The sequence below is a fragment of the Nicotiana tomentosiformis genome, chromosome 5, assembly GCF_000390325.3.
Source record: "Nicotiana tomentosiformis chromosome 5, ASM39032v3, whole genome shotgun sequence".
Classification (NCBI taxonomy): Eukaryota; Viridiplantae; Streptophyta; class Magnoliopsida; order Solanales; family Solanaceae; genus Nicotiana; species Nicotiana tomentosiformis.
This window is the reverse complement of record NC_090816.1, coordinates 24,723,429-24,749,234: the sequence shown is the minus strand read 5'-3', so window position 1 is coordinate 24,749,234 and position 25,806 is coordinate 24,723,429. Positions and strand designations below refer to the sequence as shown.

The window sequence follows — 25,806 nt, the reverse complement described above, 5'->3', positions numbered from 1 at the left end:
TTTGATTTTTTCACTCATGTCTGTTTTAAATTTTCGTTGATTTTGTTGGACTGGTGGAAAATTAGGATACGTTAGAAGCTTATGAATCCCTAGATCAGCACTTAAACCTGGCATATCATCATAACACCAAGTAAACACATCTTCGTATTCAAATAAAAGTTGAATCAAGGCATCTCTGATTTTTTTGTTCAGTGTGAATGCTTATCTTTGTTTCTCTAACTTCTTCATGACTTCCGATATTAATTGGCTCAGTTTCATTGAGGTTGGACTTAGGCTTGTTTTCAAATTATTCCAAATCTCTTTTTATTTCCTCAACAGCCTCATCCTCATCATATTCGACCTCTTAATGCATTATTTCGAAATTAGAAAGTTTTTTAAGATCTGAGCATGAATTCTGCATGCATGTCATGTTATTAAAGCTAGCATTAACAAAACTAAAATGGAAACAAAATGATAGGAATTAGGAAAAGGTAATTATACAAAACTAAATACGAAATTGAACTGCATTTCATTGAATTTGAAAGGACATAAGGGTTAACATCAAAACAAAAAAAATCATACTGAGATGTTTAGATTACAACCCTGAAAGTAACCCAAAATACAAAGAAGAAGTTGCAAAAGCAAACTACCAAGACTCCTTCCTTGTGGGGAGAGAAGTTTCTTCCAAGTTGTTGAGCATGGTGTTTGGGCCAGTTAGTTGCATATCGGCACTACTAGTGCCTTCACCAACCTGTATCATATTCACTTCAGAAAACATCTGACTGGGGCCATGGCAAATTTCATCAATGTTTTCCTGGGCCGATGAATTATGACCCTCTTGGAGTCGTGGCTTGACAAACGTGTAGAAAATGTGAGGGATAGGTTGCTGCCAGACCCACCCATGCTTTTTGCGGTGCTTGTCTTTGTCTTCGTCTGCTTGTATTGGCCTAAAGCCTAAATCAAAAGTACCCTTGTTACTGAACGGAGAAATAGGTTCTGAAATTCCTTGCAATGATTCCCCAAGCCTTTTCCTGGCTCATAACCTTGTCTCAGCATAAGTGCAGCCACCATTACAGATGTGGCGGAAAGACGAGGATGTATAATGGGCTTTCCTTCCTCAACATGGTCCACAGCAACCACTTTGAAAGCCTGATAGACAATGGACTCACACCCTTCTTTGGCCTCAATACAAGGGATTAATGGGTCTTTATAAATGGATGACTCATCTTTTCCATGAACAATAATTTCTTGTATGTCATGTTCGAATTTGAGCATCTGATGCAAGGTGGATGGAACAGCTCGGGCCGTATGGATCCATGGCCTTCCAAGAAGAAAGTTATAAGAAGTTTCCATGTCCACTACTTGGAAGACAATTTCAAAATCAACCGGCCCAATCGTCATGGTGAGGTTGATCTCCCTAATGGTATCTCTTGTTGAGCCATCAAAAGCCCGGATACGAACATTGCTGGGTTGGATTCTGTCTGTATTGAACTTCATGCTTTGCAAGGTAGAAAGAGGGCGTACATCTACACTCAAGCCTCCATCAACCATGACTAACTTTACATAATTCCCTTTACATTTAACAGTCAGGTACAAAGCCTTATTGTGCTCGGCTCCCTCCTCAAGGAGTTCATCATCAGTAAAGGAGATTCTATTTATCTTAAAATATTTGTTGGCCATCTTCTCTAACTGATTCACGATGGTCTTCTCTGAGATATGTGCCTCATTCAGGATCTTGGTTAGTACACGGGCATGCTCTTCTGAGTGTACGAGAAGAGATAGCAGAGAGATTTGGGCACGAGTCTTTCTCAATTGGTCAGTGAATGAGTAATCCTGAACTTTCATCTTTTTCAAAAACTTTTTCGCCTCTTCTTCAGTGACTGGTTTCTTTATTGGCATTTGGCCTTCTCTGATTTGCTTGGCCTTCCTCAACTCTTCTGGAGAGTAACACCTCCCCGATCGATTCAAACCTCAAGTTTCCCCCACTTCTTCTATGATTTCCTTGCCTTTGTAGGTCACTACAGTTTTGTTGTAGTTCCAAGGAATGGTTTTAGTGTTTGTCACACGGGGTTGTATGGCATGCTTGATTATGATCGGCTCTGTTATACCCTTCAAACCGCCCTGATTCTGCCTTGTGATAGGGTGGCCTCTAAGGAAATACAACTTTGGGCTTGGAACATTGGAGCAAACTTCCAACCTCGATATTTTTGGAACAAATAACGTTGCCTTCTCTGATCTCTGGGCGCCTTTCACAATCAACGGCACATCTCGGCTTGGACTTACTTCCAGTCCTGTTCCTTCTTAAATCATTCCCACTATCATTTCTGCTCGACCAACCGACTTGTATTCTTGATCTCGGCCAATCATTCCCATAAAATAAACATCATTATGTGCTGGCAACGGGTTGTTTGTCACATTAGGAGGGTCTTCGCCATTCGTTACCATAATCAAACATTCAGTGATGAGTCTTTCGATGGTTCTTTTCAGAGTACAATAGTCATAAGGGCTATGCCTCGGGACACCTGAATGATAGTCACATCTACCATTTGCTTGAAATCTATATGAATCGGGATGCATATGGTGGGGAGCGATGGGTCCAATCACGCCCATCTGCTTCAACTTCTGGAATAGACTAAAGAATGATTCAGACAATGGAGTGAATTTTTTCACTGGCCTCTACTCTCGACCATAATTCTGCCTGGGACGAGCATTGTAGGGTGCCCAAAACTTTTGCTGCTGAGGCCGGGGGATCCTTGGAGATGGTGCCCGTACCTGTTGATTGGGAGGCCGAGCATAGGACTGAGCATTAAACACTGTATAATGTGGTGGGTCCACGGAGTATTAAGGAATTGGCGGGGGATAATAATGTTGAGGAGCTGGATTGCCCCTGCTAAACTTGCACATAAGGGTGTGATGCCCCTCTTTGAACTTCCCTGGATCTCGGGGTCATCATGGACCCTTCTTCTCTCTTCTTTCTATTTGCCAAACTTCCCGGCCCATTTTGGATTTCCTGGGTGGTGGATTTGAGAGTAGCTTGACTTACAATTCTGTTCGTCTTGAGGCCATTTTCGACCATTTTCCCTATTTTAATTGCTTCTGCAAAAGTTCTACCCATCGCAGACATCATGTTTTGAAAGTAATCAGGCTCTTGAGCCTCCAGGAAAACAGTGATCAACTTGTGGTTATCCATGTATCACGACCCCAATTTCCCTCTATAGGAGGACGTGATGGCACCTAGTCTCTAAGACTAGGTCAGCCTAACAATTTGCGGAATAAGGGAATAATAAACTGAACTCCAATCTCAACACATGATATATAAATAGAATCTGCGATTTAAATAATTACAACTCCCAAAATCCGGTAGAAATAAGTCACAAGCTTCTAAGAAAAATTATTAAATGTCTATACATCAAAGTCTAAATAGAATAAGGGAAACAACATAATAAGAATAGGGGGGACTCCGAGGTATGCGGATGCTAGCAGATATACCTTGAAGTCTCCACGTAAAGTCCAACTCACTGGTATCTGGTCTGGTAGAAAGAATCTGGATCTGCACAAAAAGATGTGCAGAAGTGTAGTATGAGTACACCACAACGGTACCCAGTAAGTGCCAAGCCTAACCTCGGTAGAGTAGTGACGAGGTCAGGTCAGAGCCCTACTCGTTTAAAACGATAAGCAAGGCAGAAGATATAATAATATTTTGAAATGACTGGGAATTTAAACAATGAGAAATTTCAGAAAATAACAGCACATCAAATAGAGGTAAACAACAGGACCGCTCCCGAGGTATCACCTCGTAACCCAAATGTAAATGCTCAACACTGGGATCTCCCGAGGTACCGCCTCATAGTCCCAAAAGTAAATATGCATGACAGGGGGAATTCCCGAGGTATCGCCTCATAACCCAAATATAAATGCTCAACAGGGGGATCTCCCGAGGTACCGCCTCGTAGTCCCAAAAGTAAATATGCACGACAGAGGGATCTCCCGAGGTACTGCCTCGTAGTCCCAAAGTAAATATGCAAGACAGTGGGATCTCCCGAGGTACCGCCTCGTAGTCCCAAAGTAAATATGTAAGACAGGAGGATCTCCCGAGTTACCGCCTCGTAGTCCCAAAGTAAATATGTAAAACAGGGGGATCTCCCGAGGTACCGCCTCGTAGTCCCAAAGTAAATATGCAAGACAGGGGGATCTCCTGAGGTATCGCCTCGTAGTCTCAAAGTAAATATGCAAGACAGGGGAATCTCTCGAGGTACCGCCTCGTAGTCCCAAAGTAAATATGCAAGACAGGGGGATCTCCTGAGGTACCACCTCGTATTCCCAAAGTAAATATGCAAGACAGGAGATCTCGTAGTCCCAAAGTAAACATGCAAGACAGGGGGATCTCCCGAGGTACCACCTCGTAGTCCCAAAGTAAATATACAAGACAGGGGGATCTCCCGAGGTACCGCCTCATAGTCCCAAAGTATATATGCAAGACAGGGGGATCTCCCGAGGTACTGTCTCGTAGTCCCAAAGTAAATATACAACTCATAAATTATGGAACCACGAATTTACGGCAAGGGATCCTACAGTTAATGACCGAATACAATAATCAAGGAAACAGGTAATTCAACTAAGCATGTTGCATGAATTTGAAGTAAAAAGGTTAAGACATGTAGACATGCGATACTAGGCTAAACATGACAGCTACACACGCTAAGACAACTCAGTTAAGGAATTTAAAAGAAATCTACTCAGCAAGAACCGGAATTTTTACAATTAGCCCGTGTACACACTTGTCACCTCGCGTACACGGCGCTCATATATCACAAATTGTTACAATAGTACCAAGCCCTACGGGGATTTTCCCCACACAAGGTTAGACAAGTCACTTACCTCAAATCTCGCTCAATCAATCGATAAGGATGCCTTTCCCTCGATTTTTCGACTCTGAATGGCCCTAAGTTAGCCAAAAGCAATTACATATCATGAATACAACTACAAGAAACTAATTTAGATCATAAATCTACGACTTTAGCAAAGGATTGAAAAATTACCCCAAAAAGTCTACTCGAGCCCACGTCTCGGAATCGGGTAAAAGTCATAAAATACAAACACCCATTCGATATCAAGTTTACCCATACCAAAATTACTCAAATCCTATACAAAAATCTTGATCAAAACCTCAAAATTCGGCCTAAGGATTTTTTTTCCTCCTTTTCCCCCCAATTTCTCAACCCAATTCCTTAATTAATGAAGAAATTAAGGATACTAAAAATGAAAATGGGAGAAAAACCTCGATTTTGAAATTAATACTACTGCCCAGGTATTTCTTCTTCGCGAACACGGAATGTGCCTCGCGTTCGCGAAGCACAAAAATTCTCAGCTGCCACATTCCTCTTTGTGAACGCGATATCCTCCACACGAACGCGATGTATACTGAGCCCAAACCTACGCGAACGCGACCCCTCATACGCGAACGCGGTGAACATCTTCCTACACCTTCACGAACGCGTGGCCATCTTCGCGAACGCGAAGAACAAACCTCGTCTGCCTCTCAGATACCCTTTGCGAATGTGAGACCTCCCTCATGAATGCGATGAAGGAAACCAGACACCAACAAAATCAGCATCTCCAGCAGTTCTTCAAAGTTCCGAAATGTGCCGAACATGGTCCAAATCACCCCCGAGGCCCCCGAGACCTCAACCAATTATACCGACAAGTTCTAAAACATCATAAAAACTTAGTCGAGCCTTAAAATCACATCAAACAATGCTAAAACCACGAATTGTGCATCGATTCAAGCCTAATGTACTTTTGAGCTTCTAACTTCCACATCCGACACCGAAACCTATCAAATCAAGTTTGATTGACCTCAAATTTTGCACACAAATCATAATTGACATTACGGACTTACTCCAACTTCTAGAATCGGAATCCGACCCCGATATCAAAAATTCTACTCCCGGTCAAACTTTCCAAAAATTATCCAATTTTTCAGATTTCGCCAGTTGACGCTAAAATGACCTACGGACCTCCAATTCAACATCCGAACACGCTCCTAAGACCAAAATCACCATACGGAGCTATTGGAATCATCGAAACTCTATTCTGGAGTTGTCTTCATATAATTCAAACTACGGTCAAATCCTACGACATAAACTTCCCTTTTTAAGGACTATGTGTCCCATTTCACTCCAAAACCAAAAGCAAATCCTCCCGGCAAGTTACGTAACCATAAAAATAAAATAGGGGGAGAAACAAATAGGGGTTCGGGGACAACACTCTCAAAATGACTGGTCGGGTCATTACACCATAGGTGGCTTAACTCTAGCCGCTTGCTCCCTCCACTTGATGGCATACTCCCTAAAGCTTTCAGTCAGCTTTTTCTTCATATTGGACAGGAAATTGCGATCTGGTGCAATATCAATGTTGTACTGGAATTGTTTGACGAAGGCCTAGGCCATGTCATCCCAGACATGCCAGTGGGAGATATCTTGGTCAATGAACCATTCAGAGGCTACCCCCACAAGGCTTTCCCCAAAATAAGCCATCAGCAATTCTTCTTTTCCACCTACACCCCTCAACTAGTTGCAGTACCTTTTCAAGTGGGCGATAGGGTCGTCGTGTCCATCATATTTCTCAAATTTTGGGGTCTTGAACCCTAGTGGCAAATGGATGTGAGGAAACATGCATAGATCACTGAATGAAACACTTATGTGACCACCTAGTCTTTGTATGTTCTTTATGTTCTATTCAAGACTTTTCATTTTCTTGTCCATCTCATCCGGCTCACCCGTCTTGGCAGGCTTTTTATTTTCCACTAGTGACTCGTACTGAGGAGTCTGATTGTACGGAGCCGAGACCCTGAAAGCCATATTTGGAGAGTAGTATTGGCCATCATAAGCATGAGATGGTGGCTCGCTGTTTGGCCTCGTCACAGGAGGTGGTGGCGAGATTGTAAATACCGGTGTGCCAGACACGATGAAAGGGGTGTTCCTGACCGGTGCGACTGGAGGTCGCACATTAGAAGTACCAGGGGCATCATGGAAACTATAGTTTGGAACATACCCTGGTGGTAGAATGAAATCGCTCGTTTCATGGAACGGTGGTTGAGTAGACAGGGGTACGGTGGAAGTTCCTTCTAAGGGACCCTGAGGCGAAGGCTGACCGGAGACCAAGCCTGATACACATCAGACAATTGTTGTTTCAATCTTCTTACTTCCTCTGACTCTTGCTCAACTGGCTCACCCTGGGGGTCGTCACTGACCAGCTCAATTTCATCATTGTTAGCTATTGCTACCTTTCCCTTAGATCTGGTGAAGTAATGATGTGTTGCCAGTTACACCACAAACCAACCACCATAAGCTTACTTTATAAGAGGTAACAAACGTGTTAGGGTTAAGAATTTTACAGATACGAATCACATGTAAATATATTATGCTCCTAAAATTATCACTGTCTCTAACATACTTTGGGAAGGCTTCATGTTTCATTCCAGCATATAAGGTTTCTGCTTATTGACGCTCTTACTTTTTCCTCTCTCTCTCTCTCTCTCTCTTTCTTTTTCTCTTTTCTTTTCACTCACCTCATTTTGATCCCTCTTTTTAGAGTCATTGAAAAATATTTCGATCGAACCTTTTGGGGGTTGCCTACGTATCATGTCTCCGCATGAATCAGATCATTACGTAGTTCAGGGACATGACCAATTTTTTTTATTACTTATATTTACAAAAACAAAAATCTTTTTGGTTCATTTTCGAATTTTTCTAAAACAAAATCTTTTTCATTTCTTTTCAACTTCTTCTTCTTCTTCTTTTTTAAATACAAGACCCAAAAACAAAAATTACATAAAGACGAACATCTAAACAAGACCAGACTCGATTCAAACATACTTTTTAAGATAAAAAGCAAAACAACAAGACTCAACACACCAAAAGACTCTAACAGACTCAATGACAACAAATGAACAATCAAAATGGACTACCAAGTAAAAGAATAGTTTGATCTTTGCGGGAGAATCGAACGGCATCATTGTAGTCAAGGCACTTATTCCTGCGACCCCCAACATCACGGTATATCCTCTCTAAGTCTGCAAATATGTGATGGCCGACGTTCAATGATACTTTTGCAAACCGCTCAAGCGTTATTCCCTAGCAACGCCTGCATGCTCGGGAGATGTATGTGGCTACCTCGAGGATCTTTCCCTTAATGTGTTCCTAAGCCAAATGCAACTCTTGATTTCGCTGACCACGGGTCTCAGCTAGATCAACGCATCATGCTCGCGCTCCAAGGCCATATCTCTCTGGCGTCGAATTTCTAGTAACTCTCCCTCCAACCGATTGATCACTATATCTGGCGCTCCTTGCTTGACTCAGCTCCCCATATTTGATCCCTCAGACGTTGGATTAATGGAGCAAAACCTCTGCGCTCATGATCACGGGTCACCTTGAACAGGGATTATCTTTCTTCTTGTTGTTCAGCGGTAGTGATCACTTTTTTCTGTCTAATTTGAGCTTATCGTTGTCACACCCCTTTTTACCCCAAAAGATTTGTATGTGTATTGTGTTATGGATTATGGGTTAAAGAGTTTTTTCAATTAAAGTGACATTTTTAAAGTAGAGATTATTTTATTATTAAGAGTCGCCACTTGGAATTGATTTTTGGGTATTCCAAGTCACCTTTTATTTGAATCCCTATTCAAAGGAACATTTGACTCTTTTCATGTTGGTCTGCGAAAATAAAGTCCGAGTAAGAAATTTTGTTGACCGGGAAGAAGGTGTAAGGTATTTTCCGATTCCAGTGGTTCTAGCACGGTCACTTTATTGACTATATTTGGCTTGAATTAATTGATTATTATATGTTTTAAACCTATTTTGCATTTTACCTTTTACCGCTTTTAATTGCTTGCTATTTGTAATTATGAAATTATCTTGAAACGAATCACGTGTACGTGTATTCGTTTTGTTTAATATGTCAAAATCATGTCACACGCACGTCTACATATTTAATAACACTTTGTAATATTAAGATTGTTTTGTCAAAGTCGTGCGAATGCATTCCTTGCCTTTAATTTTAGAAATCATAATTATGTCACGCGTACGTATACATAATCACGATGATTTAATTAATTAAGCGCTCCTAAAAGCACACTAGTGATTTTTGAGTATTTCCCTAAGTAACTTTGAGGTTGTTGTGAGGGTCATAAATTATGGATATGAAATTGTGGAGAACGTGTATGACTTAAACAACTTTTTTACAACTTGTTCAACCTTAAAACTATTTACAACTTAATAAATTACCAACATTCTATATCTTGAATTATTTCAATATCTATTAATATATAAGAGATGGGCTAGCTTTATTAAAAAGGAAAGATGGGCTAGCTATGTTTTATTACTTTGGATCTGTCAAGACTAAATATTATAGCCCAAAATCTTTTCTTCTCTAATAGTCTCAAAAACCAACTTCCTTAGAGATCAAATCATAGTCCAAACAATTTATTCAACAATATCTCATATTTTGTATACTTTCTTAAACAAAAGCTAATGACGTCATAATCTCACGAATAAAATTAGTGAACAAACTAATATTACACTGATTCAATGGATCCATTTCAAAGAAGCAAATATATCAAAGATAATAAAACATGAAGGGAACTAGTTATATGGACACGAAAAACAAGAACTAAACAGTTACAAAAGTAACCAAATCAAAGCAATAATTACTATCAAAGTAGTGAATTAGAAAATGAGCGAGAAAGCTAAAAGACCAGACATTTATAGATGAAAATATTTCTCAATACATATGAAGCAAAAAACCTTCAGATTCATGTGCAAACGAACCACAACCAGAGGCGACGAACGGAAACCCCGCCGAGTCGAACTCGACTTCAACCTTTTCGGGCTAGTATTTGGAGCTATCTTTTTAATTGAGTTCGAAACTTTTGGATTTGATTTTTGGGGTGGTTTTGCTGTTGTTTTTGAGATGTTTTGGGGTCTTAAACGGGGTGATGAATTGATGGATTTTTCGGAAAAAAAAAAATGAGACGAGTAGAAATTCTCTTAGCACAGAACAAGAATTTTTCTTTTTTCAATTCCCTCCTCTCTTTTCTCCCCACCCCCCCCTCCCTCCCCCCCCCCCATTTCTCTTCTATTTATAGAAAAAAAATCGAAATTTTTTAAATTTGTTTTTTAAAAAATTCTCACTTTCCATTTTCCTTCTTTTTTAAAAAAAAAATTCCCCACCTTCTTTAACTTTTCTTTTTTTTTTAATTCCCACTTTCTTTTACTTTTTTTTTCAAAAATTTCTACATGCTTTTACTCTTTTTTTTAATTCCCACCTACCTTTACTTTTCTTTTTTATTTTTCACTTTCTTTTACTTTTATTTTTTTTAATTCCCACATTCTTTTACTTTTATTTTTTTCATTTCCTACTTTCTTTTACTTTTTAAAAAAAAATCCCATCTTCCTTTACTTTTATTTTTTAATTTCCCACTTTCTTTTGCTTTTTCTAAAAACAAAAAATCCCACCTTCCTTTACTTTTATTTTTTAATTTCCTACTTCTCCTTTTCCTCTTTTTTAAATTCCCACCTGAAATTTAAAAAAAATATTTAAATTTTTGTTTTATTTTTTATTTTAAAATAAAGATAAAAACAATATTAATAGTAATAATTATTTTTAAATTTTACCCTATAAAAAAAAGGTGTAACAAAGCTAAAAACTGTAGATTAAACCCCTAAAAATATTTACATAGTGTAAGGTGACAAAATTAAATGGTGCTCACAACATTTTCTCAATATGGCACTAGCTAGGCTTAACCTCATAGCTTCACTATCTTACTTTTAATGTAATATAGAAGATTATTTTTCTAAGGAAAGATATTCGTAATATCTCTTCCTCAATTGCTTGAGATTTGGAAAATATTTGGGAAGATCACGAAGAGATCTCATTGGCAGTTGGCGCTATTAGAGAGATTCACAGGGTTTAATTTAGGAATTTTACCTAAAATAGGGCTTCTAATAATTTTATTGCCTTATCTGATGATTACTAAGGTATATAATAAAATATATAAGTAGTTGTTGTCGTGCAGAATAATCATGCACACAGATTTAGAGAGCAGTATTTTGGAAAAAAGAACGATTCAAGCAATATTGGTCTTGAAGCGTTCAATCTGTTCAATATCAATGTGAATGTGAAGAAGAGCACTGGAGGAGTCGCTTCTTAATTACAGTGTCTTAGTTACCTTTAATTTGTGTTGAGTCCTAGCTCACTGTATTAGGCTATTGAGTTGTATGCTTTGATCACTTAATATTGTAAAATATTTGTAGTAACTTGAGTGTGTGCGTGTAACAGTCCTCGTACTATTTAGGTTTTAGATTGCAAGTATTGTAATCTAAACTTTATTATTTTTTGACTCATTTATTTTAGTGAAGTTAACCTATCTAATGTGGTTAACTAAGTTGTTGCCTTTTGATTATACCATTAATTGTTCATAAGACTAAGAGAGGAGTTGAAAATAATTAAGGTGCACTCTCTGATATTTAATTATTATCATTAATTGGTCATTTCTACTCCCATTCTACTTAATTACCACTTGTCATAACACAGTTGAAACAGTACATATCCTGAATTAAAAACACCTATTGAACAGCCACAATCCAATCCTTCAGCTCACACCATAACTAGTTGATGAGACAAGGGAAACTGGTAATGGGTAAAATATATTAGCAACTAAAGTAAGGACATTTTTGCTTTATGGCATTCTATTCCTGGTCTCCTGCAACTGACGCAAATTACCGAGGGACATCCCTCGGTAACAAGGCTTTCCCGAAGGAAGTCCGTCAGTAAATGGTACGTAGGTAAATCTTTCCTCGATAAAAGCGACCGATAGAATCCCTCGGTAATTACCCATGGACCCCATCGAAAAGTCATTGGTATCTTTCTGACAGTATTTGGTCAAATAATTTTACTTACCGACGGATATCCGTCGGTATATTATAAAATAATATAATATCAATAATATCAATACTGACGGATATCCGTCGGTAAATTAAAAATAATAATTTAATATTATCAACGGATACCAGCGGTATATTTAGAATTTTAATTTAGTAATTTAAAAATTAAAAATATGAATAAATTCATATTCCGATGGATATCCGTCGGTATGTTCAACAAAATCTGAAAATTCTTAGTACTGTACTTGCCATTTTTTATATGGTTTGGTCACAAATTAGCATAGATTTCATAGATGGTCGGTCCAAGTCCAATGTCCTATATATAAAGTCATATAAGTGGTGATTGAAAGACTGAGCAAAAATGTCCATTTTATTTCTCTGAATTATTCTCATAATGTTCAGTCTATAGCTAATGTATTGATGAAGGTTATATTTAGAATATAATGGTCTCCCAGATTCAATTGTAAATGATATTGAAGCAGTAATTATTGAACTCTTTTTGGAATTATGGAGTTATTTTCAATATAAGGAGTACAACTGAACACTTCTTTTGCATACTGTACGCATGGGACTCCTCTCTATTTTTCAATTTCTCCATTTCGCCAAGTTCCTATTTGGATTAAAGCCATATATCAATGTTAAAAATTAAAGGTTAAAATTTAATTAACCAAATCAAGATCCTAATCATGGTTATAATAACAAATATTTTCTTTATTTGTTCTCAAACATTTTGGCAATCCCACAATTCTAGCTAAAATATTATCTAATCCATATATATTTGGATAAAAATCTCTCTTTTTCTTACTTTATTACGTGTTTTTCTTCTCTCTTTTTTTTGTTTGTTTATTTTGACAATTTTTACTTTTAGTATAGGTACGAGTTCTTTATTTTTTTTCCAGTTCTTCTTACATTCCCATCAAAGATGAGAGTTTCCAGTTCTTCTTACATTCCCATCAAAGATGAGAGAAATAGGCATCTAATCTTAGTGAGAACAATAAGACAAAATTCAATTAACTTATAATATTAAAATTAAAAGAATAAAAAGATATTTTTATAATTTAAGTTAAAAAAATATGTAGAATGTTAAAACTCTAGCGAGTCATTCATTGATTTGTCAGTTGTTAAAAGAAAAAAAAAATCGTGAACAAATTAAAGAAAAAGAGAATACAACAAAGAATCAAGAAAAGATTAACTCAAAATATAAAGATTATGAATTTGAACAAAGAAAAAAAACTGTTTAAAAAAAAAAAAGATGAGCTCGTAATAAAGTTGGAAAAGAGAGATTTAAAAAAAATTAGGTAATATTTTTAGCTAGAATCATGGGATTACAGAAAATTTGGAGAACAAATAAAGTAAATATTTGTTATCCTAACTATGATTAAAATTTTGCTTTGGTAATTAAATCTCAACCTTCAATTTTTAACTATGACATGTGGCTCTCATCCAAACAAGAACTTGAAGAAATGAAGAGACATGAAAATGGAGAGGAGTCTCATCCCATCCCTAGTTAGATGGCCAGACTAGGTTCTAGGAACCTAGTTAAGGTGTTTTTACACGTAATATAAATTCAAAACTTTTAACACCGAGTATAAATTTGTGTGCGAGAAACCACTAAAATTACAAAAAAAGGTAAATATATTAACCCATAACTTTAGAAATATAATAGGTTCAATACTAGAATTCCTAATTGAATCCATATAGTTTGAATCCCGGATCCGTCTTTGACTAACAGACAGATATAGCCTCCTTGAGTACCAGCTAAGCTTTAGAACAAGATGAAGTCTAAATATTTACTGTGGTATTGATTGAACTTATACAAAAGAGAATATTGAGGTGCTGCTGCTGCATGGGAGAGTTAATTTTGTACCCTTTGTTACTTGTGCGCTCATTCATACGACAGGATACAACGTACAAACATACAATGAGGTTAGCCGACTTTATAGAATCTACAACTTCATATATAGACCGTTGACGTAATTCAAGAGAACCACGGGTCAAATTGCAAGCGAAAGTCCCAAGTTTCTTTTACAGCAAATTCTTCATCTCTGAGGTAGAGCAAAGTCAAAAGACGAACTTATAGCCAAGAAATGGGCTGGATAAGTTGAATGATATCAACAGATTTTAACAGACATTTTTTGTCATAGTATGATCAGATGAAGAAGCAAGTGGCTCAAACTAATTTCATCAATAATCAATCACAGTAAAAGATGCATTTATCATGATTTACAGCAGGCAATAAGAACATTTACTCAGGAAACATGCATGTACATGTTTGCCGGGAGAGTGAAAATGGGAGACGACCTCGAGTTGGGAGAAAAAGTTCAGCAAAAATTACACTAGACAACCCAACAAAAGATGCCGTTCAGCATTTTATCATTCAGTACTAGCTCCTACACTGAATAGCTCAGTACAAAAGATGGTTGTTCATACCGGTCTGCGCATTTTTATGTTCAAAGGAATTTCCTTGTAAGACTGGATCTTCTTAGCTGCATTTCTTAATGGCCTACTCAGAGACAATCTTCCAAACTCTGTTGATTCAAACCTCAATGCAGGATTACTTTCAACGTCATTAGGCGACATAGAAAAGGAGGCAGAACCATTTTGCTGGACTAGATTAACCATTGGTGGGCATTTGTCTTCAACCTCAAAATAATCTTCATCCTGCTTTGGTTCTTCAGGTTTAAATCGAGCAGATTGCCTTCTTAAACAGGGTCTGCAAAGACAGCATAAAGTCATTATGAGCAATTCTCTTAACAATATTTAGAATCTTTAACATCATAGAAATTGGCAAATTCTAAAAGTTCAAAGTAGACTAACCTTTTATTGTCAGCCTTATCCAGGGGCTGAACTTGTTTAGAAGTGCCCAAACCTACATGTCACAAGGAAAGAATGATAAACAAAAGCAAGAAGTTTAGGCTGTTAACAGCAAAGATTATAGAATAATCGGATTTTATACTCACACTTTGACTGAGGCCTCCTTTTGATATTTGCAGGTTTATCGTTATCTCCAATTTCCAAAGAAGAATCCCCTGCCTCTTCACACTTGATTGGTTCCACCTTCAAACAGCAAAGAGTAAATTACCACTAGATCCATAACAGTTATCTAATACTCAAAATTTTGTCTATGCACCTCATTATTCAACTGCTGGCACATTTTTTGTTTTACTACCTCCTGATTAAAAAGAATACTCCAGTCAAAAGTGAAAGAGAAAACAACTTAGTCCTACTCGGAGACGAACTTCCAAACTCTTTAGATTCAAACCACAATGCAGGATTGCTTTCTAAGTCACTAGATGATATCCAAATGAAAGTTGAACCATTGCTGGACTAGATTAAACATTGGTGGCATTTGTCGTCTACCTCAAAATCATTTTCATCATGTTTCATTGCTTCAGGTTTAAACCGAGCAGATTGCCTTCTTACACGGGGTCTGCAAAGACAGCATAAAGTCATTATGAACAATTTTCTTAGCAATATTTAGAATCTTTAACATCATAAAATTGATATCACATTCTACAAATTCAAAGTAGACTAACCTTTTATTTTCAGCATTGTCCTGGGGTTGAACTTGTTTAGAAGAGCCCAAACCTAAATGTCACAAGGAAAGAATGAAAAACAAAAGCAAGAATTTTAGGCACTTCTTAACAGCAATATCACCTGATATCCAGATATTACACTCACTCTTTGACTGAAGCCTCCTTTTGATATTTGCAGGTTTATCATTATCTCCATTTCCCAAAGAGGAATCCCCTGCCTCTTCACACTTGATGGGATCCACCTTCAAAAAGTGACAGCAAAGAGTAAATTACCACTAGTTCCATAACAGTACAAAAAAATTGTCTATGCACCTCATCATTCAACTGCTGGCACATTTTTTGTTTTGCTATCTCCTGATTAAAAAGAAAACTCAATCAAAAATGAAAGGAAAAACAACTTAAACAACAACAGATTTGAGTTAGCTAAACCTGACTAACCTCTGCTTCAAGCTTTTTAGCTTTAAGCATGCCATGTGTACATCCTAGCTCATGTTGTAATGTTTTGAGCTGTTCAATAAGTAGCACTTACATTAGCTCAAGGAGAAAATCACCAATCCGATCTTATAGGTAGAGCTGGTGTGGCATTCAACTGCTTACCCTATCTTTAGCTGAATTTAATTCCTGAGAAAAATGCAAAAAGCAACAGTTTTTGTAACTAAACGGGAAAGTAAATGGTCTTAAAACCTTAACTAGCTTGATTATGAGAAAGGAAAACAAACCGCAAGCATTTGACTGTTTGATTGCGCAAGTTGATGGTTCTGTTGCTGCATTTTCTGCTGATTAATTCTCATCTTCTGTATCTCAGCTCCAGTTAATTCAATTAATTTACTATTGAGAACACGAATCAAGGAACAGGCTCACAAGAACAAAAGGGATAAAACCAATGCTAAGTAAGAAAGCTACCTACTATCATTCAACTCAATCAACTATGCCTTTAATCCCAAGAAAATTGGAAACGACTATGTGAATTCTCATATACATTCTGCTATATGTCAGCTCATTTAGTTCGAAGACCCCTTACCCATTAGCACTACATCCAATTATCAATCTAGCATATGTCTAGGAGAGCATGTTTTGATTAACTCAATGTTTAGAAGATTCAACATATTATGATTATTTTTACACAAACCATCATTTTACCACAATCCTCCTTTTATTTTGGACTTTATCTTGCCTATGTGAAACTCAAATAGGTGTAGTTAAGGCCACCTACAAACAGAGACGGACAGGGGGGGATTTAGCTTGTAACCTATGGGTTCACGTGAACTCAGTAACTTCTGCCCAGGCTTGGCCTATATATGTATTAAGAAAATTCACAAAATATTTATAAATATTTTACTGCAAACGCAGTAATCATTGAGTAGATCCACCTCTGGAGAAGGTCAAACCTCTCAGCGCGGTATATACACACAAACACACACACAACTTCACCCTTTGCACCCATTGGCTCTAAGTTCTGGATATGCTTCTATCTACAAACAATTATAAGCAAATGCAATTCCTTTACAAATAAAGGATACTTCCTGTCAGCTAACATCTTCATCAATTCAATATTCTCCTGCAAATAAATTCCCAAAAAGGGCCAAATCAAGCTGAAATTAAGAACGCCATTTTTTAACACAATATACCACTACCAAAAAAACAGAGAATTTACCTTCTTGAGCATGTCTATGTACTCTTTTGGACCAATTGAGATATGTTGTGACTTGTCATTTTGGCTACCCAATCTCATCTCTTGTGGTATGTTGCTAATATCAGCTAGCTTTTTTCTGGGCACATTCCCCAATGTAGCCTTCATTTTTGCTTTTTCACTGAATGCTCGAAAACCCTAGCTTCTTCGGAAGAAACAATTCGTAATTTACCATAAATAATCATTTCGTAAAAAGGAATTAGGGTTTTATGTCGAATTCTAGAAAGAGAATAAGAAAGGAGAGAGAGAGAAAACTTACAGCTCGATCTCGCCGGAGGAGAAGGTGAGGGGCAAAACGGCGGAGGAGGAGTTCGCCGGGGAGGTGCAAAGCGGGGGAAGATGACGGGGGATAATTTTGTAAATCGGGCCGATAATCAATCCGAATTTTAGTCCAGTCGCTTTTGCATATAGTGCATTGTCCCGCTAAAAGACACGGATCTCCAAATTTGAATTATGGTGCCATGTCACAACTCACATGTGCAAAATAATGAGAAAACTAGACCCATATTTTATAATTTGTAACACAACAAGTAGGCGTGTTCAAAATCGAACCGAAATCGAAAATCGAATGTGGTTTAATGCTTATTAGTATTGGGTTATCGGTTTAATGGATTGAAATTTTATTATTAACGGTTTATCGGTTTGGGGCGGATTATTTAATTTTCTTATCGGATAAACCGTTAACCCGTTAAGAATTATATATATACCATAATTCAAATTGGGTTATCGGTTTAATGGATTGAAATTTTATTATTAACGCATTATCGATTTGGGACGGATTATTTAATTTTCTTATCGGATAAACCGTTAACCCGTTAAGAATTATAGTATATATATATATATATATATATATATATATATATATATATATATATATATATATATATATATATATATATATATTAAATATCAAAAACCCTTCCACTTCTTCCATATATATATATAAAGGGATATTTAATATATATATATATATATATATATATATATATAAATATCCCTTTCATAGCTCCACTTATCCACTGTTGAAGAATTTCCATTTTTTTCTGTTGCTCAAACCTATAACATGCCAACAATCTCCTTCTTTGCATATTATAAATATATAGGTAAATGGGATTTTAATGCCACCAGATGGACCAGATTGTTGGCCAAAAGAAAATAGTAACCAGCAATGGCTTGTGTTTTACGATCATTGAAGGTAATGGTGAAAAATGGTGGGAATACATGCAAAGTAAATTGACTTTTTGCTGGTATTTACTAGTAACAATGTAACACGAAGGACCAAAATAGGCCTCTGTAATACAAATTCAACTAGGCCGATAAACCGCCCGATAATAGCTAAACCGATACTAATCCTCCCTATATCTTATCGAGTGGCTAGCGGATTAATACATTTAAAAGCCGATAACCGATAAACCGAACCGTTAAGAGTAAATAACCACCCGATAAGCAGCCCTAACTACACGTCATATTGTCCCTTGTATAGTATGCGTAGTTTTTATTAATTGCTAATATTTTAAGCTTGGTCTAAAACCATCACCATCATTTCATATAGAGATAATTATAGTCATTGTTGCTCCCAAATGCACACACAAGTATACATGGTCGACAAATAATATAGGATTGTAAGTCCAGATATCGTACCCATAGGGACTTGTGATTAATTATCAACTAAATTAAACCCAAACAATGAATCTATTCAAGTAATTTTTTAAAGTATGATTATTTAACTACAACTAATCTAGAGTAGCAAACTAAGAGATTAAAGGAAATAAGTCTGCAATCTTAGAGATGAATTCAATGGGACAAAATATTTCAGAGTTATGGGTTAACTAATAATCTTTTCCACTTAAATTGTCTCATTAATTTATCTGATTTACTGGTAAATAGGGTTAATATTGCTCGTAACTTTCTCCTTAAGTACTACTCGCCTATTCAAGCTAACCTAACGCCTATAATCATATGAATTAGGATTAACAAGAATGCATTAATAATTTCCATATAATAATCAAGTAAGGCGATTAGGTATATCCCTATCCTAACCGCAATTTTGTTCCCCGTTAATCAGGTTCAAGATCTCTCTCCACTCAATCTTATATGCAATCTAAAATTCTCTCTCCCGAGTTCAATCATAGATTCGTAGGTATTCAATTGGTAATCATGCAATCAAATAATTAAGTGAAAGATTAAATAAATAAACCAATACGATAAAATAACAAGAACAATTCAAGTTTCAAACTACAACGTTCATGTAGTACCCAAAACTCTAGAACTAATAAACTATGAAATTAAAGAAAGAGAAGAGAAGAAAAACTAGTTAGAAACCTCCTCCAAGCGTGGTTTGTGTTCTCCCCCTCCAAAGTGGCGTGTTCTCCCTCAAAAATATATTAGATCCCCTCCAAATTAGGTTTAGGACCCCTTTTATGCGAGTTGGGATCGTGTAACACCGAAATAACTTTGTCCAAATAAAGAAGGAAAATCCCGTACCCAGCGTTCAAGGCAGCGCCTCGCACTAGTCCTCGCGCAGAATGCAGTAGCGTTTACACGATTACAACTCCAATTCCTTTCTTAGTTTTGCATCTCTTCTTTTTTGTTGTCTTCCACTTGGGGGAACAAACACCAAAAGGCAAAAACCAAAGGGTGCCCCCCTTTGTTTTCATTCGTTTATTTTCCTTCTTTTTTTCTTCCGCGTTTTATTTAATTTTGCTCCAAATCCCTTTATATCCACACCGCTTCATTCCTACACAGTTAAAATATAATATTAAGCACAAAGTAATATAATTAATACTCAAAATATGATTAAAAGTACTAAAATTTGAGGCAACAACGGTTAAATATATGCATTTTTGGCCAAACATCAACACCCCACACTTAAACTCTTGCTCTAGTAAGCATTAAAATCACTCTCAATAAATCAAACCTAGAAACACCACAACTTCGGTTGATACTAATAATTAGGCTCTATAGCAACTCAAACCATCAGATATACACTTATTGATCATCGTGCAAGATATACAAGTCACAAACAAACAACAAACTTCTAACCTCCTAACCTCAGAGAGGGACTCTAATTCACTAAATTTAAGTTCGCTCACCTACTCTGTCAAATAAAGCTAATAATATCACTTATCTATCATGATACAAGTGCCCTAACAAGAATAAATAGTCCATACATTCAAATCAAAGAATGGATATAATTTAAGGACTTAGCATCAAAGAACACTCTCGCACTCACAAACGAATTCACATGTATGCACAAAGAACCATAGGCTTGCCCATTATGTACATCTCTACTAACTAAGTATACTCGAATAGAATTAAATAGGACTTTAACGGGTTGTAATGTTGGCTAAGGGACGGGTAGGAGAACTATGTAAAAGTGAGTTACACTTCCCTAAGCACTTTTCACTTTTAGACTCCAACACCCATTATTTTCATCTCTTAATTTGATTTTTCAGCCCTCTCTTCATCAATTATTTTACAAGTATTTTCCTCATATTAAGAATGTTTCATTTTTTTTCAAAGCAATTTTTCTTCATTCTTTTTTTTTCATGTCACATTCTTTTTGAGAGGGTCTTTCATCACTTTTTAGCTATCGTTGAACACCATTTTTCACTTATTCATCCCTTTCTTCAAATTTATCATAGTCTAAGCAACAGTGCTCAAGGAAGCAGGGTACAAAAACTAGGGATTCAACAAAAGAATCAAGGTAAAAATACGGCTTCCTATAACGACCCGGCCGGTCGTTTTGAGTATTACAATCATGTTTCCCCTTTTACTGCTCAAATTAAGCTTTATAGTTGTTGTGTGACTTTCCGGGGCAATTGGTTCGGGTCCGGTGAGGTTTTGGAATAAATTGGAATACTTAGTTCCAAGGTTTAAAGCTTAAGTTAAAATAGTGATTGGATGTCGACTTATATGTAAACGACCTCAGAATTTAATTCTAATGATTCCAGTAGCTCCGTATGGTAATTATGGACTTAGGAGCGTGTCCGAAAATTTATTTGGAGGTCCGTAGTGGAATTAGGCTTGAAATGCCGAAAGTTGAATTTTTGGAAAGTTTGACCGGGGGTTGATTTTTTGATATCGGGGTCGGAATCCGATTCTGAAAATTTGAATACCTCCGTTATATCATTTATGACTTGTGTGCAAAATATGAGGTCAATCGGACGTGAATTGATAGGTTCCAGAGTCATTTGTAGAAACTAGAAATTTCAAAGTTCATTAGGCTTGAATTGGGGGTGTAATTCATGATTTTAGCGTTGTTTGAGGTTATTTGGGGTTCGACTAAGTCCGTATGATATTTTAGGACTTGTCGGTATATTTGGTTGAGGTCCCGAGGGGCTCGGGTGAGTTTCGGGGGTTAACGGATCATTTTTGGCCTTGGTGAGAATGTTGATATCTGTTGCTGCATTTTTTTTTATTTTCTCTTTCGCGTTCGCGAGTGGGCCCTCGCATTCGCGAAGAGTGTTTTCTGAGTGTGAGGTTTTGTTCTTCGCGTTCGTGAAGGGGAGGATTTGCAAAGCTTCGCGTTCGCGAAGAGTTAAATTTGTGGGCAGTCGACTTGTGTTTCGCGAACGCGAGGGACCTGTCGCGTTCGTGAAGAAGAGAGGCTTGGACAGAAAGTTTAAGTTCAGAAAATGGGACTAGCTCGAATTTAGGCGATATTTGGGCGATATTCATAGGAAATAATGGGATAAGTATTCTTAACTCAATATTGGTTAAATTACCCGAATCCATAATTGTTTTTATCATTTAATTGATGAATTAAGTTGGAAAAGTTTGAAAACCCTCTTAGTTTAAATTGAGGATTTGAAGGCCGAGTTGTGGTCGGATTTGAGTAATTTTAGTATGGTTGGACTCGTGATTGAATGGGGGTTCGGATTTTGAGATTTTTACCGAATTTCGAGACGTGGGCCCCATGGATAATTTTTGGGGCGCAATTTCGGATTTTTGGAAAATATTAGTATTTTGATATGGAATTAATTCCTATAATTTTTTTGGGTTGAATCAAATTATTTTGACTAGATTCGAGCCGTTTGGAAGTTGATACGCACATAATGGGATTTTTGGAGCATTGTTTAGCTTGCTCGGCATTGGATTTGGCTTGTTCGAGGTAAGTAACTCTTCTAATCTTGGAGTTGAGGGTATGAACCCTGAATATATGTATTTCGTGAATTGTTGGGAGGTGACGCACATGCTAGGTGATGAGCGTGTGGGCGTGCACTATAGAAATTATGAACTAATTATTTCTGTGGAAGTTTGTAGTTAAATGATCTTGGCATTTTCCATGCGATTTTATGAGTTAAAGAAATTGAGCTGAAAAGCATATTAAAAATCATGTTGAGGCTATGTGCCAATATTATTGGGACCCACAAAAGTTATATTATTGTGAAATATTTATTTTAAAATAAAAATTTATACTCAGTCATATTCATTTCATTGCATATCATATCTTAGTCTCTATTGTTATTTATTGATACATCATATCATCATTTTTGGGCTATTCTCATGACATTGTGAGCCCATGAAAGAGAGACTGGAGAGATTGATGATTGAGGGAAGCCGAGGGCCTGATTGTGAGGATATTTTTGGGATCGGGATACACGATATAGCAGGCCATATTGGCTTTATATATATTATACTATTGCACGTGAGTTGGCCGTGCGGATCTAGATATTATTATAGCACGTGAGTTGGCCGTGCGGATTCAGATATTATTATAGCACATGAGTTGGCCTTGCGGATCCAGATATGATATTATAGCACGTGAGTTGTCCGTGCTTATAGCGCTTGGGCTGTAGGAGCCCCCATGAGTCTGTACACCCCAGTGAGCGCAGTCGACTATAAACAGGGATCGGGCTGCACGCCGCAGCAGGTATTGTATAGCGCTGAGTGATTGAGTGTGCTGAGCATAATGAGAGAGAATGCGAGACAATGAGATTGAGTACTCTGAGACTATGAGTAGATGAGTGCAATCTCTAAGATACATTGTATTGACATGCACACATGACATATATGCATAGAGATGTGTTTTTTTCATGCTGTACGGTATCACATTATTCATAATTTTTCACACATGTTGACAGATGGGCATAGTGATGCATTTGTTTTACACTGGTTATCTGGGAAAGAAAATGAGATATTTTATTTACTATTGAAATGATTTTTGGAAGAATTACTGTTCTCAAATTATTCATATTTTTGGCAACTTCGGCAAACGATTTGGGTTTTCACTGATGTATTTGAAAGGAAGAACTATTATTTTTGAAATCATATTTTGGCTGAGCATTTTTATCTCTGTGTTTCTTATGGTACTATTTGCTTTATGCTGTTATGGACTGTTGTAGACTAGTGTTTTGGACCCGACCTTGGTAGAAGCTCGTCACTACTTTCAACCTACGGCTAGGTTTGTTACTTACTCAGTACATGGGGTCGGTTGACTGATACTACACTTCTGCATATTGCGTGCAGATATTGGCTGTCATTGTTGTTGTGCTCGATGGTTGCGGGATCTGAAGATGTATCTGCGTTCCTGTTGTAGCTGCCTCTTAATCAGGGTAGGCTTAGATTTATAAAAGCTCTGTTTATGTATTATTCAAACAGACTATGTATTTATTTTATTTCCGCTTTGTACACTTTATTCTTAGAAGCTCATGATTTGTACTACTAGTTCTTGGGGAGATGTATTGGTTTTAGATATTTTCTTTTAATTAATTTCATTGAAATTGGATAGATGGAAATTGGCTTACCTAACGGGTTGGGTTAGGTGCCATCATGACTAGTGGGATTTTGGGTCGCGACACTTCCAAACAAAAGTCTACAAGCTCAAAGGGCTAAGTAGTGGTAGAATATGTGAAAAGGCTAAAATTCACAAGACATATCAAAGAAAGCCTATTATCATCTTCTAAACAGAGCAACATTTTTATTTCGCTTCAATTACATGCAGGGCAAGTTCTAGACTAAGATGCAAAACAGGGAATACATGTAAGAAATTCTCACCCCACATGGCACATGTATCAATCAACATGGATCAATTCTACTCTAAGACAGGCAGGATCATAGCGAACGACAAAATAAGAATAAGCTATATACAGAGTCATAACTCTGAGCCTAGGTGTCAGAAAGTCTACTATTTTATTCATTACTCAAGCACTCAGAGAAAAGTATTACTCAAGATCAGGCCTAAATATGTTAGTATCAAACAAGTCACAAAGGTTTTTCTTCTCCCTCTTTTACTACTCCTAAGGAAAAAAATTTAATCCTAAAAATAAAAAAAGTTTACCCGGTTCAAGTTACATCCCCTGAAAAAGAACCGATACACAAAGAAAAATAAAGGGGGATTATTACCTAACTAAAACTAACTAGAAAAAAAAAAGAAAATATTTTTGTATTTTTTTATTGGACCTTAATCCCTCAAGAAAGTTGTCCACAAAATTCATCATCGGTAAAAGTCCAAAAATTTTGATTTTGTTTTTCAATTTTTTTCTTTTTTTTTGGTTTACAAAAATCACTACACTAAGAAGGAATACTACAATTAAGCTAGAGTAGCACATAAAATAACTCAAACAATCTCCCCACCCACACTTAAAATTATGCAATGTCCTCAATGCATACTAAAAAAAATAAGAAGGTAAAAGAGACTCCTGGTAGGCTTGATCACATCCAAAGTACACCTCAATAGAGATATGAAACGGTCGTATGCAATAATAAATATCCAACTAGGTTTCGGGGTCGAATCCACTGGGAGCTAGGATGGGAGTTAGGGGTATATATTTCAAATGAGCAATTGGATTATCTAGATTGCACTTCCACAATAAGGATTTGTTTTCTATTTCTACTGTTAATCTAATGATTGCAAGATAAATAAAGTAGACTAGAGATAATTATTTTTAATGTTTTTCCAAATGGGTAAACGCCTAGGGCTGTGACCATAACCTAGGTGTTTGCCTACTGGGATAAAGACGTTAATGCTTCTTTTGTTGATTGGGGTGTATTATAGTTCTCAATTCTACATTACTCACTCAATATTTCTCGGTCAGAGAGTAGTTTTGCCCAATTTGGCTTTCTCAAGACCAAATGGTATCACCCAAGACAGTTTATAAGAGCTCAAGTCGGGTTATCACTATCTCTAGGTTGAACCCTTTAATTGGGTTAATCAATTTCTCAATTGACCCAATTCCTTGTTAGATAAGTTATCATAGACAAGATCCCTCTTTCTCAAGTAGAGACTAAGTCAAATAGGCATGAATTAATATTTGCAACCATTAATTCTACAATTAAAGCATGAACTAAGCTAAATAATCAACACTCAATCATAAATAAGCACTAAATTAGATACTCATAAGGTTTGCACACTAGGGTTGGGTTACAACAACCCAACCCTAGTAAAAGTCTAGCTACTCATAATGGGGTTTGAAGAAGATAAGGAAGAAAAACTAATTAAATTCATAATGGTAGCTTAAAATGATTAAATCTAATGTAAATACACCAAAGTAATGTAAAAATTCCTAAAGTAGTAAAGAAAAACGGCTACAACAACTTCAGATGGTCAAACTTGACCTAATTTTGTGAAACTCGTCTATTTATACAAGACTGAAAATCTCAAACAAAAATGTCCCTCGGGATGTTCTGCGGCCGCACAATTCCATGTGCGGTCCGC

At 36.8% G+C, this 25,806-nt stretch overlaps 1 protein-coding gene across 1 annotated transcript; it reads right to left on the bottom strand.

Moving 5' to 3' along the window:
- Positions 1–14,087: 14,087 nt before the first annotated feature.
- LOC104114640 (SHUGOSHIN 2-like) lies at positions 14,088–17,568 on the bottom strand. Its single transcript, XM_009625128.4, has 14 exons — positions 17,407–17,568; positions 17,112–17,285; positions 16,978–17,015; positions 16,177–16,285; positions 16,055–16,078; positions 15,896–15,964; positions 15,770–15,811; positions 15,603–15,699; positions 15,458–15,509; positions 15,282–15,351; positions 15,052–15,093; positions 14,882–14,978; positions 14,739–14,790; positions 14,088–14,634 (listed from the first exon to the last, which is right to left on the bottom strand). The coding sequence occupies exons 2-14, from the start codon at positions 17,253–17,255 to the stop codon at positions 14,346–14,348; spliced, it is 1,125 nt and encodes a 374-aa protein (XP_009623423.1). The 5' UTR covers positions 17,256–17,285; positions 17,407–17,568; the 3' UTR covers positions 14,088–14,345.
- Between the last annotated feature and the right edge of the window lie 8,238 nt (positions 17,569–25,806).